Source organism: Primulina huaijiensis, chromosome 2 (genome assembly GCF_012295235.1).
Source record: "Primulina huaijiensis isolate GDHJ02 chromosome 2, ASM1229523v2, whole genome shotgun sequence".
NCBI classification, from domain to species: Eukaryota; Viridiplantae; Streptophyta; class Magnoliopsida; order Lamiales; family Gesneriaceae; genus Primulina; species Primulina huaijiensis.
This window is the reverse complement of record NC_133307.1, coordinates 26,940,527-26,954,198: the sequence shown is the minus strand read 5'-3', so window position 1 is coordinate 26,954,198 and position 13,672 is coordinate 26,940,527. Positions and strand designations below refer to the sequence as shown.

Here is a 13,672-nt window from a genome sequence, read left to right as displayed (position 1 = left end):
AATGAAAAAAAAAAAAAAGAGAGGCTATGGCTCGTGCTGGCGCCATTGCCTCGACCGAGTTGATTTGTGTTGTTCACAATAAATTTTTTTAGATAGTTTCGACCACATTATTTTGGCAAAAATTTGTGTGAGATGGATCTCTTATTTAGATCATCCATGAAAAACTATTACTTTTTATGCTAAACGTATTACTTTTTATTGTGAATATGGGTAGGATTGAACCGTCTCACGGATTAAGATCCGTGAGACGGTCTCACATGAGACATACTCCATTATTTTTTATTAATAATTTTTCATTCTGGCTTCCAACACCAACAGAAAGAAAAATAAATTTATTTCGTTCATAAATTAAACACAGCTTTGACATTGAATAAAATAATTATTTATATTTTTTTTTGTTGTCGGAATTATTTCATTAATTTTTGCCAACCAAACAATATGTGAAGTGTCGTCATCAAGTGGCGTGGAGTTGAAGCAGAATGTGAGAGAATATCAGTAATGGACCCCAACCAACAGTTTGTTTTCGGGTATTGTAAATTATATAAGCACAAATAATAATAATAATAATTATTATTATTTTATAAAAAGCGGTGGCTCGGATGAGTCAAACTCATGTAAGCCTATAATTGATTTTTATTTGAAAGAGCTATTTTTGCTTTGTAAAAATAAAATGTTATATGTATAATAAGATGAGTTATTTTAAATGTATTTTTTAAAGAGTTTTTTTTACATGAAATGTAAAGATAATTTTGTTATTTTAAATGCATTTTGTAAGACAATTTGTAACATTCATCTCATCGTAAATGTAGCATTTTTCAAAAAAAAAAATTTGAATTTTGAAATCCGATTTTTAAAAAATTAGCATATATATAATCTTCAAAAAAATTATAAATAGAATCGAAAATTTCCTTGCAATGATAAGCATGAAATTATAATTTTAATTACTTATGTAACCTGAAAAAAGTGTTCATAAATACACGAGAAAATATTATGGTCCAAATGTATAAAAAAAACTGGTGTCTTTACATAATATATGTTATAATAATTATAAATACCAGAAATCCTGATATGATCTTTTCAAAATTATGTTCATGGATTTCTATGAGTTTTTCACATAAATAATATTTATAAAATTATATTGTATAAATTAATCATTAATAACTACACAATAATTCCTCACCTTATCAAAAAAATGATAAATCTATGTGTATACATTAAATAAAAACACCTCATACATTTTAATATGTTCTTAGATTTTCTAATATTATCCGCTATGGTCTATAACAGTGAGACGAGTTAACTCAATCTATAACAACAGTAATAATTTTAGCAGAAAAAATAATATTTTTTTCATGAGTTATATCTGTTGGAAATTCATCTCACAAAATTGATATATAAAATTGTTTCGCATGAGTTTTTCTATAAATATAGCAATTATAAATCACTTTAGTTACACAAAACATAACCTACTTTTGAAACGAGATTTCTAAAAATAATAGTACACACATTATTTTTGAAATGGAACAAAACTTTTATGCATAATCTGAAACATTTCATCGTTTTACCAAAAAATATAAGTAAAAATAACAATACAATTATTATGATTTTAAACCATACAAACAACAAAAAAGTCACATATCTCAATCACGAACAATTACTACACCCAACCCTCTGGATGGATGCTCTTGGAACATGTATTAAATAAGATGGGTCTAAACAGTTTTGACGGGAGCAATTAGTTTATTATACTAAACAGCCGGGTCTCGAGCCAGCCGCTTTTACTGGCTTGAAAGGTACGCGGCGTGACGTCGTCGTTTAACACTTAACAGCGTACATTTACACGCAGTGAAAACCTTTACGAAATACACTCAATAAAGAGAGCCTAAAAATAGCATTAGTGGTGAGCCTTGTTCGTTATCCGGAGCGTCGACAAAATTCTCTCACGTTCTGTGCTTCAAACTAAAGCAACTTCAATATGGTGAGCATTTCGTCTCCCTTGTATGGATTCGGATTTCGCTATTGTGTTGAATGTTTTTGAGTGATTTGCTTGATGTTTGATTGATCTGATTTTCTCCGTTTACTTTGATGTTTGGAGTGCTATTTTTGTAGATTATGGCTTGATCGGAATTTGTTTTACTGTACTGAAAATGCAAGATCTGCTCCGTGTGTGCTGTTGCTTGGAGTGAGTTCGATTGTGAGATTTAACTTTGCTCACTGGATGTGATTGAGATAAGAGTGTGTTGATGAAGTTTGATTTATCTGATAGATGTCGTTTTTATTGATGATTTAGCTGCTTCAAGGTTATTTTCAAATTCTGTAGTTTATGAACTCCATTAGATGATGTTCGGGACAATTTTTTTGCTTTGCACAAGCATATGATTAATGAATTTGATGTTAAGAACCATATATATGATGCCTTCACCAATTTGTTCGTGTCTGTTTGATTACTGGACAAAGCACAATTCCTCAATATTCGGAGGGCATGAAGAAATGGAAGAATGAATTTTTATAAAGAACAGCAAAAGCTTTTAGCTAACATTGTGTGTTGTTATCTGGCGCTTTGTGGGACTGAATAAAATTGGGACTGTCCCTCCTGTTGGTTCCCTGGTAGCTTTCGTAAATTTTGTTGGCATGTCGAGTTCTTTGCTTTCATGATACTATGTGGTTGATTCCCATTTTATTTCGTGCGAAACACTTACAATTTTACATCAGGCGAACGACATTCCTGTCATCTTATTTGTAGGCAAATGCGGCATCTGGGATGGCTGTGCATGATGATTGCAAGCTAAGGTTCTTGGAACTGAAGGCGAAAAGGACTCATCGCTCCATTGTCTTCAAGATAGAGGAGAAACAGAAGCAAGTTATTGTTGAAAAGATTGGTGAGCCAACTCAAAATTATGAGGACTTCACTGCAAGTCTTCCTCCCAATGAATGCCGTTATGCTGTTTATGATTTTGACTATGTGACTGCTGAGAATTGCCAGAAAAGCAGGATTTTCTTCATTGCTTGGTATGAACCAACATTTATACCTGCTTATTTCCTAAATGCTAACATGTCATGTTGGTGCACTTGTTTGAAATAAGTTTATTGCTATATATATGACGCTTGAATTATTTGCTTGATGCCATTTGCCATGTAAGGTCTCCTGACACTTCACGGGTCAGAAGCAAGATGATTTATGCTAGCTCGAAGGACAGATTTAAGAGGGAACTGGATGGAATTCAAGTTGAACTACAAGCGACTGATCCAACTGAAATGGATCTTGATGTTATCAAGAGTCGTCTATCGAAGTAAAAATTTATAGGGCTTCTGCAGTAGACTTGCTCTGGTGCAGTGAGACCATTTTAAATTGAATGTCTATAACTGTGGGATGGTAAACCTAGATAGTGGTGACCATCGTCTCCATGTACTACCTATATCTTTCTTTCTAATTTTCAATCAAATCTGTGTGTGTCTGGTATATGATATTATTGGCTTTAGGTGTTGTGCAATGTATGTCAGCAGTATCTCGATATATACAAGCTGATATGTAACAATCTGAGAGGATTGAAAACTCTCAACATGTTTTGATATTAAAGTTTTTGCATTCTTCATCTGTAATTTGGTCGAGAATGAACTAGCGAGTTCTTGTTTTCTTTTGGTCGCTTTTGGAGCAATTTTTTTGATATGAAAGAGAAAAACTTACAGAAACGTTGGTCGTTCATTTAGGCTTGACATTGTATTCATCAGCTTTTGAAATATTTTATGTTCTTGTTAGTATAATAAATAACTACAGAAGTTCTTCAATTTGTAATCTGGCTTTCAGTTTGACAAACCTGTTAGAGTTTTGATTCTTATTAAATTCAAATTCGAAGACTTACATTTGCTACTTCTATGCTTTATTATCTTGTAATGGGATTTGTTTGGTGAATGTTGGATGGATTAATTTGACCTTCCTGATTACTTCCATTCATATAAAAAGACCTGACTAGGAATGAGAATTAACTAAAAATATATTTATTTCTTTCAATGTAGCATTAATATTTCATAATTACATATTACCCTTGTTCCATATTTTCCCTAGTCCAGATCCATTAGTTTTTGGTATTCATTATACAGGTAAAAATGGTAAAATGGACTAGTTTTTTTATTTTGTTCGCTCCGACTAGCATTGGGCTGTAAACTATTTCAAGCTTAGTACATTGAATAATTTATAAGTTATCTACGATAAAGTATGTGGTTAATTTTTTTTAGGGTTCATAAGATTGAAATACCTGAAACCATGGATTCAAATCAATTTTATTGTGCGGGTGAACTGTATTGAGTGAATTTTAAATTCATAATTTATTAACTAATTTATATGTAATGATCATCGAGATATATATGAAATTTATCAACTTGACACTAATTTCAAATTGTTTCCTTCAAATCAAGTCCACGTGCAACCTCGGGTTGTGTAACTTATGTATAGATGATATGTTTGAAATCTATCACTTCAACTTTTCTTGAATTGTTTTGGATGGAGACGATGAATTTTATATCCACTATATATCAAATTAAACAATTTTAATAGTAATCGTGGTGAATTTTAAATGTACGGAATATTTTAGTTCATTTGAAATAAATGTTTTTCATATCATTCCCCAAAATTAAATATGTTTTTCTGAATAAAATACATCAATCCTAGAACAAAAATATTTTAAATTAATGTGTGAAGCAATTCCTCGACATAGTTTTAGCATATTTCAGAACATTCAGATTGTATTTCAGCAAAATACGAATACTCGATTTATACATATACACGTATATGTTGGAATATGGGCTCGATTATACGAGTGAATGAAAATTGTGATATGAATTAATCATATTGATTGTTGTGGGTTTGAAATATTTCATATCGTATTTACAGTAGGAAATAAGATTAATATATTATTGTTCAGCAATCGTTAATTACATTTTACAGTTTATTCTAAAAAAAAGGATACATTTATTTATCTTCTGTATTTCGGATTTCGTTGCATATTCTGTTGCAACGTAATATCCGACAATACATGTATGCATATACCGCGTAAACAAATATTTTGTATAGAGTTGAGCAAACCTTTATCTACGTTCGACCATCAAGGTAACAGAAAAAGACTAGGTTTCTTGTGAGACGATCTCACGAATTTTTATCTGTGAAACGGGTCAATACTACAGATATTAACAATAAAAGTCATACTCTTAGCATAAAAAGTAATACTTTTTCATGGATGACCCAAATAAGAGATTCATATCACAAAATACGACCCGTGAGACCGTCTCACACAAGTTTTTGCCAGGTGTCGTTGATTTTTAGTCCAAATAGAATCAAATTAAATATCATGGTAAAATTCTTCGTCCGGATTGACACCCTATTACATAGTTTTTACTTTTTTAAAAAAAATCTTTGTTTTCGAAATATATAAAATAAAACAAATTGGGAGAAATTATGTAAAAAAAATTAAACTCTTAATCGTTGTTTTTCCCTTAAAGTAGTTAGACGTTGATTTCTCAATAAGATAAATTTTTTTAATTCTACGATGAACTCTTTTGAAAAACTTTGGCACACATGTAAACGAGATGCTCTATCAACTAAACTATAATTTTTAGTCTTTGTGATATATATTTATCGTGTATATAATTTCTTATCAATATATAAATTTTGAGTGGTATTGTTTGTGTAGTATAATCCATCTACGGGGATGAATTTCTTTTCGTTCTCTTGTGATATAGATAACCTACTTACCAGTATTGTTGGGAGAAGTTTTGTATTTCATAATTTTCAACTTAAAACTCCAATATTTGGCTTATCAAGCTAAAACTTTTGTTCATGAATGGTCCGGGCTACCTGGTTTCTCTGAAAAACGGGCCCAATAGCCCACATATTAGTAATGAAAGTTTAAAACGTTAAGGCCCATCGTCTGTTAGCAGGCTGCGGCCTGCTATCGCTCACCCTAAAATCAACTTACCAACGTGAAACCCAACCTCTCCCTAAATCTTAATCCCATCGGCGCCGCCTCCTTCTCCGACCTCAGCCATTGCCGTCAATCATCGTCGCTTACAATCGCTGGTGATCTATATTTGACATGTATCTGATTTTTTACATAAATATTTTCTTCCTCTGTGTTTGGAATGAGTTTTTTTGGTGATTTGATCATTTGGTTTGGAATTGTTTGGCTATGATTTTGACGTTTTTTTATGTATGTTTGGTTCATGTTATGGGTTGATGAAAAACGTTAACGTTTGAAATGATTTTGTTGATGTATTTTAGGTATGGAATTTATTGTGTATTACTTTGTAAATCTAAGGAAATGCTGTGATGTTGAGTAGTTTGTAATGGTGTAATATGAGCTCCATAGGTGCCACCGGTTTGCATTTTCGTTGGAACATTTGATATCTAAATGACTAGCTTGAGCTCTATTTCGAGCCACTCGAAAATTTACGAGCTTATATAGGAGTCTGAAAAATCTTGACTCAAGCTTGACTTAGTTGCCACAGTGAGGTGTCAAGTTGGTTCTCAAGAAAAAAAAAAAGAAAAACAAAATATTCCGGGGATAATGGACATTGGTTATTTTGATGGTCAAAATCCTTCAAATCCATTCAAATACAAATTTTGTTTTAAACTTACTTCGTACTAAACATTTTAATGATATTTCAATTTCCAACTCTTGGTGGAAAGTGTTATCACGGCCTCTGTCTACTTTATCTAGTACTAGTCGCTATACTTCTTGTTGTGCTCTGAAGAAAACTTCTCCTTCCTTGCTGCATTTTTAAAGTATCCATTCAGCTTGTCTTCATGTTGCTTTTAATCATTTTAAAACTAATCTGTTCTCCTTGCTTCGTGTCTTCATGCTACTGAAGTTGATTCTACTCATGCGATTAAGTTGTTGATGAATGTATACTCTGTTTTGTACAGAAAAAATATCTGCATCAAAATTTTTCAATGGCTACGTTTGCTAGACCCGAGAATGCTTTTAAGCGAGCTGAAGGTAGGTCTATAAATTAACTCTTGCGTGTAACTTACTTGAATAATCTGTCTGTAGCTTTGGATTTTTTTTTATATCTGCGGGCTCCTTGTTTACATTAGTACATCACTTTTCGCTAACATTTTCTGAACTATCTTGGAAAGACTACTAATTACATTCTTTTGGATAATCTGTCTGAAAATAAGTTAAAACAACAAGGAAGTCACAATTGGCTATTTCTTTCATCTCAAATGGCGTCACAACTCACAAGGAAACAACCATCCACCTCTAATTTGTTCCTCATCTTATATGTTTTGTTGCATGTATACTTATTAATGTCATTGGGCATGGGAGTCAGTCAGAGATTTTGATGGCCTGTGTCCCAAACATTTCATCAAAATTTCATTTGTCACATGCTACGTGGCGATGTATTTTCGCAATTCATAGTTTTGATACATGTACATTGCTCTAATGCTGATACAGAGTTGATCAATGTTGGACAAAAGCAAGAATCCCTCGAAGCTCTTCATAGTTTTATCACCTCAAGGAGGTACAGAGCGTGGACAAGGACACATGAGAAGATTATGTTGAAGTACGTGGAGCTATGTGTTGACATGAGGAGGGGAAGGTATGCCAAAGATGGTCTTATTCAGTACCGTGGTATTTGCCAACAAGTGAACATTACTTCACTGGAAGAGGTGATTAAGCATTTCATGCAGATGGCCACGGAGAAAGCCGAACTTGCTCGTAATCAAGCACATGCCTTGGAAGAGGCTCTGGATGTCGATGACTTAGAAGCAGATAAAAGGCCTGAAGATCTTCTTTTGAGCTATGTTAGTGGTGAGAAAGGAAAAGACAGATCTGATCGTGAACTTGTAACACCATGGTTCAAGTTTTTATGGGAGACATACAGAACAGTGTTGGAAATTTTACGAAACAACTCAAGATTGGAGTCCCTGTACGCGGTGAGTTTTTCTCCTATTTGTATTCATTCTAATTCAGTAATTTCTGCATCTGACATATAAATGTATTTTTTTCTTATCTTCTATCAAGTTGACAGTCCTGGAGTAGTTGCTTTGAAGTCTGAACCTTCTTCACTCCTTAATGATTAAGTGAATGTTAGTGTAGCAAATCGATGGTGCACTACCATTTCAGTTTGGTTTAAAATCTGCAGGACACTAGATATGTTTATGTTTCTGATTTTTTGGTAGCTACAGGCATCTCAATGATCTCCTTCCCAAAGGTTTATATATAGATCGAACATACTGTAAAGAATATGTATATTCCGCTTGGTACTTTGGGAAGTATCAATGTGGATGCTGAATGCTGAAGTTATCCCACCCTGGTGCTGATACAATTTTCTACCTTATTATTTTTCAGTTTTCCACCATTCTCCATGCTACTTTAATTTTGTTGTGTTGTACACTTTCGGAATTTGGAATTTTTGCGTGAAACTTAGTCAGTGACTAAAAAATTCCTTGCACTTGTGCTTGCTCTTTACAGATGACTGCTCACCGAGCCTTTCAATTCTGTAAGCAATACAAAAGAACTACAGAATTTCGGAGGTTGTCTGAAATTATTCGGAATCATCTTTTAAACCTTAACAAGTATAGAGACCAGAGGGATAGGCCTGACCTTGCTGTTCCAGAAAGCTTGCAGTTTTATCTTGACACTAGATTTGAGCAACTGAAAGTTGCTGCTGAACTTGAACTTTGGCAGGTTTGATCACAGTCTGTGACTTGGTTCATATGCCCCCACTCACACAATGTGACTAATTATTAATACCTTTTATGTTCTCATAGTTTCTAAAGTATTTGAGTTATTTTCTTGCTTTTGACACGCAGGAAGCATTTCGTTCGATTGAGGATATATATGGATTGATGTGCATGGTGAAAAAGAAACCTAAGGCTTCCTTGATGGTTATCTACTATTCAAAGCTTTTAGAGATATTCTGGATGTCATCCAGCCATCTTTACCATGCTTATGCATGGTTTAAGCTTTTCATGTTTCAGAAGAACTTTAACAAGAACTTAACTCATAAGGATTTGCAACTAATAGCTTCATCAGTTGTTTTAGCTGCTCTTTCAGTACCTCCATATGATTGTTCCTATGGAGTATCTCATCTCGAGCTTGAAAATGAGAAAGAACGGAGTTTGAGAGTGGGTAAACTTATTTCATTTGACGTTGAATCCAAGCCTGGGAACAAAGAAGTGGTAAATGAAATCTTGGCTGAGCCTCTTCCTCGTGTTTTTATGTTGCAGTTTTTGAGCTTGTGATTGCTAACTTTTTGTTTTTCAGCTTTCCAGGTCCTCCCTTCTTCTTGATTTGGTAAGTCAAAATCTTAGATGATTTCAAATCAATAATTTTGGGTATTTCTGTGATCTATGAAGTTTTGATTTATGCTTTCTATGTGCATCTTAGAATCCAGCACTGCTATGATTGCATGAATGAAATTGTCAAGGAGTTTGTGCTCTTACCTTCCTGGGTTTATTGAGATTGCATTTGGTGTTTCATCTTTATGCTATTTCATTTTAATACCTTTCCTTCTGTCCTTTCTTTAGGTTTCCAAGGGTGTGATGACCTGTGTAACTCAGGAAGTGAAGGATCTTTACCAAATTTTGGAACATGAGTTTTTTCCTTTAGACTTGGCGCTGAAAGTACAGCCCTTGTTGACAAAAATCTCAAAGCTCGGGGGTAAGACTGCTTCTGCTTCTTCTGTTCCAGAAATACAGCTGTCACAGTATGTTCCTTTTCTAGAGAAACTTGCAGCTCTGAAGTTACTGCAGCAGGTGTACTTTTCTTACAATTTCCGTTCTTCTCCTTATACAAGACTGACACCACTTTTTTGTAATCGACATCATACTTTTGTCTTTTTACCCTGTGTGTATTCAGGTCTCACAGTTGTACCAGACAATCAGTATTGACAACCTGTCAACAATAATTCCTTTTTTTGATTTTTCTACTCTTGAGAAGATATCTGTGGATTCAATCAAGTGTAACTTTTTAACAATGAAAGTGGATTATCGGAAGAGTGCCATTTTTTTTGGTAGTAAGGTAAGTTCACCATCTCATTGTTAATTCTTGAATATTTTACCAGCAAATCTTGGCCATCAGTCACTTGATTGTTTTGTCGCGTGGAATAAATTCCCATAAAAGTTGTTTTAATCGCCTCAACCTTGTTGATTCTGTTATATCTCTTTGGGCTGACCTCCTTTATACTGGTGCTTTGAGCATAAAATTTTGGAAATTTAGGACTCTGTACCCATTTTACCTCCCTCTTCGTAATTGTGGAACCAATTGAATGATGTTTATAGTATACTCCTGTAAGTCATATAATTAGTTATTTTCGCTCCAGAGTCTGGAATCGGAGGGCCTACGAGATCACCTGTCCGTCTTTGCAGCATCTCTTAGCAAAGCAAGGGTAATGATTTACCCCCCTGCTAAGACAACCTCAAAATTGGAGGACAGAGTTTCTCATTTAGCAGAAGTCATTGAAAAAGAACACAGAAGACTTCTTGCACGCAAATCAATAATCGAAAAACGCAAAGAAGAACGAGAACGCCAGCTTTTGGAGATGGTTTGTCCTGTCCTTTTTTGCTTTGAAAAGATAATGAATTATATTTCACTTTTTAGATTGTTCTTGTTAGTTGAAAGGAGATTAGGTGTGTAATTTACCTAGATTGATTTACGGACTTTTGCAGGAACGTGAGGAAGAGGCAAAGAGGCAGAAGTTGCAAAAAATAACTGAAGAGGCAGAGCAGAGACGGCTTGCCACTGAGTTTGAGCAGATGAAAAATCAAAGAATTCTAAGGGAAATAGAAGAACGTGAACTTGAGGAGGCCCAAGCTTTGCTGCAGGAAGCTGAAAAACATGGCAAGAAGAAAGGGAAGAAGCCAATTTTAGACGGAGTACGTTAAATTTTACTTTCGGTGTGGTTTTTTCATTCTTATTTTTTATATGTTTATTTAGTTAACAGCTGTAATTTTACAGGAAAAACTTACCATGCAGACTTTGAAGGACCTGGCCCATAGTGAGCAACTCAGGGAAAAGCAGGAAATGGAGAAAAAAGTACAGAAGCTTGCCAAGACAATGGATCACTTGGAGAGGGCAAAAAGAGAAGAGGCAGCTCCACTTATTGAAGCTGTGTCCCAAAGGAGATTGGTGGAAGAAGAAGCTATGCACAAATATGAGCAGCAGGTCTGCATGAATGACCTTGTTTTTTATTTAAAACTTCATGTGGATCATGTATCTTCTGTCCTATTTCATACTATGTAGCAATGCCCACAAAATGATACTTATTTAGTTGAATATATTCGTTCTATTGATAAAATGATCATTTTGTTACTTTTTTATGTAGCAAGAGATTGCTATGAGCAGACAGCGACATACTGGAGACCTAGAGGAAAAGAGGAGGCTTGAGCGTTTGTTAGAGAACAAGGTGACCCATTTCAGTTATTTACGTAAAATTATTGTTTTTGGTGATAGAATGATAGTTTTCTGGTGTTCAACGTTGTCACGGGAGTCATGGTTTATGAGAAGAAACATCATCACATTGGTTGGATCTATAAGAAGGATTATATTTTAGTGTGTTACTCACGAGAGGTTATCTGAATGATAAATTTACATGACTCGAAGGTTTTAACTTTGGGTTGCTTACTCTTATATTGCGCTAGGGCTTAGAGAAGGTCGTGCTATGAAAACTTCAATGTTATAGGAAAACTCTCTAGCATAAACTGTAGACAAAGTTTGATTTGCCTTTAGTTTGAAACTTGAAAGTGTACATCAGCATTTTCAGCTTGTGAAAGTGCATCTTTGGAGTTGTTTTACTCACCTGCAATGTTTTGCCAATGCTAATACAGCAAATACTCCATGAAAAAGTGCTTAGCCATAGGATAGCTGAGTACAAGAGTCTCAAGGAGGAGAAAGAAGAAAGGATAAATCAGGTTATCAGGTCACGTAAACAGGAAAGGGAGGCTAAGAGGAAAATGATATATTTTCTGAGATCTGAAGAAGAGAAACAGAAAAGATTGCGTGAAGAGGAGGAAGCGAGAAAGCTTGAAGGTATTTTTCCCTTTCAAACTCCACTTTTGGATCTATTCCCACGGCAATAAAATTCTCTAAATCCTAGCTATGACTACTCTCCAATGTCATGTTTCTTTTTACTTATCAACGACTTTTACTAATGCATAAATTATCAAGGCTTTTAACTGCCACGCCAACTGTGCCCTTTCTTTGCCGAAGCTTTGTATATGTACATGTGCTGACTGAAAGGTTTGTTTTGTGTCAAGTGTTGCCTTAAGTTTGAAACAGATGGTATATCTTGATAGATAATAATGCAATGCTTGCCTTCATGGCACTTAAAATTCTGCAGAGATGGAGCGGCGTAAGAAAGAGGATGCTGAGCGAAAGGCCAAGCTCGATGAAATAGCGGAAAAGCAGAGGCAGCGGGAGCTGGAGCTGGAGGAAAAAGAAAACAAGCGGAGAGACGAGCTCTTGAGGAAATCATCCTCCATCTTCTCAAAGACCGAGACCCCTGCCTTGACTCATCCGGCGGACGCAAAACCTGCTGTCCCAGTTGCTGTTGATGCTGCACCATCAACTGGTAAATACGTGCCCAGGTTCAGAATGGCTGCCGAGGGTGGTGGTGGCCAGGCCCCTCCAACAGCTGATAATTGGTCTACTGGGAGCAGAATGGACAATCATCTACCTCAGCAAAGTGACAGGTGGCGGGATGATAGGAGACCATCCTTCGAAGGTGGTGGTAGTTCCTCGAGGCAGTCTTGGTCATCCACCAGGGCTCGAGGTGATCGCTGAGTTCCTGAGTAGTCAGTGTACATCTCTGGATGATTTTTGAGAGTTGGTATTTAACTTTCTTCTGGTTGCCATCGGAGCAGGTTTTTTTTCATATCTTTAAGAGGCAGTACAGAAGTGCGAGCTCATGTATAATTGACACCATTAATCTGGACTTTGAAGTTTTGGTATTCTTGTTAGATCATTAAATAAATGTAGAACTTATTCAACTTGTAGCCTGGCTTACGTTTTGAAAGCCTTTTAAGTTTGGTTTATAAGTAAATTCAAATTAAAGCACTTCGTTTACTATCCGGATTCACCATCTTGTAATGGATTTATCTGATGAATGTTGGGATGAAAAATTTGGTCGATCTGATTTCCTCTATTCCTAACAATTTTCAAAATAGTCCATTTTAAATATCAAAAGGCTGGTAATTTGAAAGTTTAAGAGCTTTTAAAACAAGAAGTATATCAAAATTTTTGACGATCTATATATTACTGCCTTCACGACTAGTAACACTCCGCTGCCTTTATCTGATAAGTGTCTGGCGGGGCATTACCGGTCATGACCGGAGATCGTCCATTGGAGGTGGTGGTGGATCGAGGCTGTCTTGGTCATCTGTACTGCCTTAATTGCTAAGAAAAGGACCAAAGTACGGCCTTGCTTTGCAATACTTTCTTGGTTTTACTTTGTGTATCTATAATTTTTCCCCTACTTTTGCTCAATATTGAATTCCTTACCTGCCCGGCATCAAGTATGCTCATTTCCTGTATAACCAATTTGATGAGAGTAACGTTTTGTAGATTTTGTAACTAGAATACAATGTAGCTTGAAATGGTCACTTGTTGAATTTGAAAATATATTTTTTTAATGTGTTTGTGCGCTAAATGCTAGTTTGATTCGTGAACGCAGTGGT

General features: G+C 35.1%; 2 protein-coding genes across 4 annotated transcripts; both read left to right on the top strand.

The window, feature by feature from the left end:
* The first annotated feature begins 1,782 nt into the window (after nt 1–1,782).
* LOC140971138 (actin-depolymerizing factor 1) lies at nt 1,783–3,593 on the top strand. The gene is made up of 3 exons (XM_073433232.1): nt 1,783–1,978; nt 2,744–3,009; nt 3,141–3,593. The coding sequence occupies exons 1-3, from the start codon at nt 1,976–1,978 to the stop codon at nt 3,292–3,294; spliced, it is 423 nt and encodes a 140-aa protein (XP_073289333.1). The 5' UTR covers nt 1,783–1,975; the 3' UTR covers nt 3,295–3,593.
* Nucleotides 3,594–5,941: 2,348 nt separating this feature from the next.
* Nucleotides 5,942–13,063, top strand: LOC140971137 (eukaryotic translation initiation factor 3 subunit A-like). Of its 3 annotated transcripts, none has more exons than XM_073433228.1 (14): nt 5,942–6,070; nt 6,917–6,989; nt 7,449–7,930; nt 8,469–8,684; nt 8,810–9,178; nt 9,264–9,293; nt 9,527–9,754; nt 9,858–10,019; nt 10,321–10,542; nt 10,667–10,873; nt 10,956–11,162; nt 11,323–11,403; nt 11,825–12,026; nt 12,337–13,063. In XM_073433228.1, the coding sequence occupies exons 2-14, from the start codon at nt 6,944–6,946 to the stop codon at nt 12,777–12,779; spliced, it is 2,895 nt and encodes a 964-aa protein (XP_073289329.1). In that variant the 5' UTR covers nt 5,942–6,070; nt 6,917–6,943; the 3' UTR covers nt 12,780–13,063. The 3 variants fall into 3 exon arrangements, with proteins under 3 accessions (XP_073289329.1, XP_073289330.1, XP_073289331.1); XM_073433229.1 differs by having other exon boundaries at nt 5,962–6,088; XM_073433230.1 differs by lacking the exons at nt 5,942–6,070; nt 6,917–6,989 and having other exon boundaries at nt 7,449–7,593; nt 7,685–7,930.
* Nucleotides 13,064–13,672: the final 609 nt, after the last annotated feature.

Bases quoted from the DNA above. Each gene is read 5' to 3' on its own strand.
- LOC140971138 (XM_073433232.1), top strand. The intron at 3,010-3,140 runs GTATGAACCAAC...TTGCCATGTAAG, and splicing joins AGGATTTTCTTCATTGCTTG to GTCTCCTGACACTTCACGGG.
- LOC140971137 (XM_073433228.1), top strand. From the start codon at position 6,944: ATGGCTACGTTTGCTAGACCCGAGAATGCTTTTAAGCGAGCTGAAG. The intron at 7,931-8,468 runs GTGAGTTTTTCT...TGCTCTTTACAG, and splicing joins GATTGGAGTCCCTGTACGCG to ATGACTGCTCACCGAGCCTT. The intron at 8,685-8,809 runs GTTTGATCACAG...TTTGACACGCAG, and splicing joins CTGAACTTGAACTTTGGCAG to GAAGCATTTCGTTCGATTGA.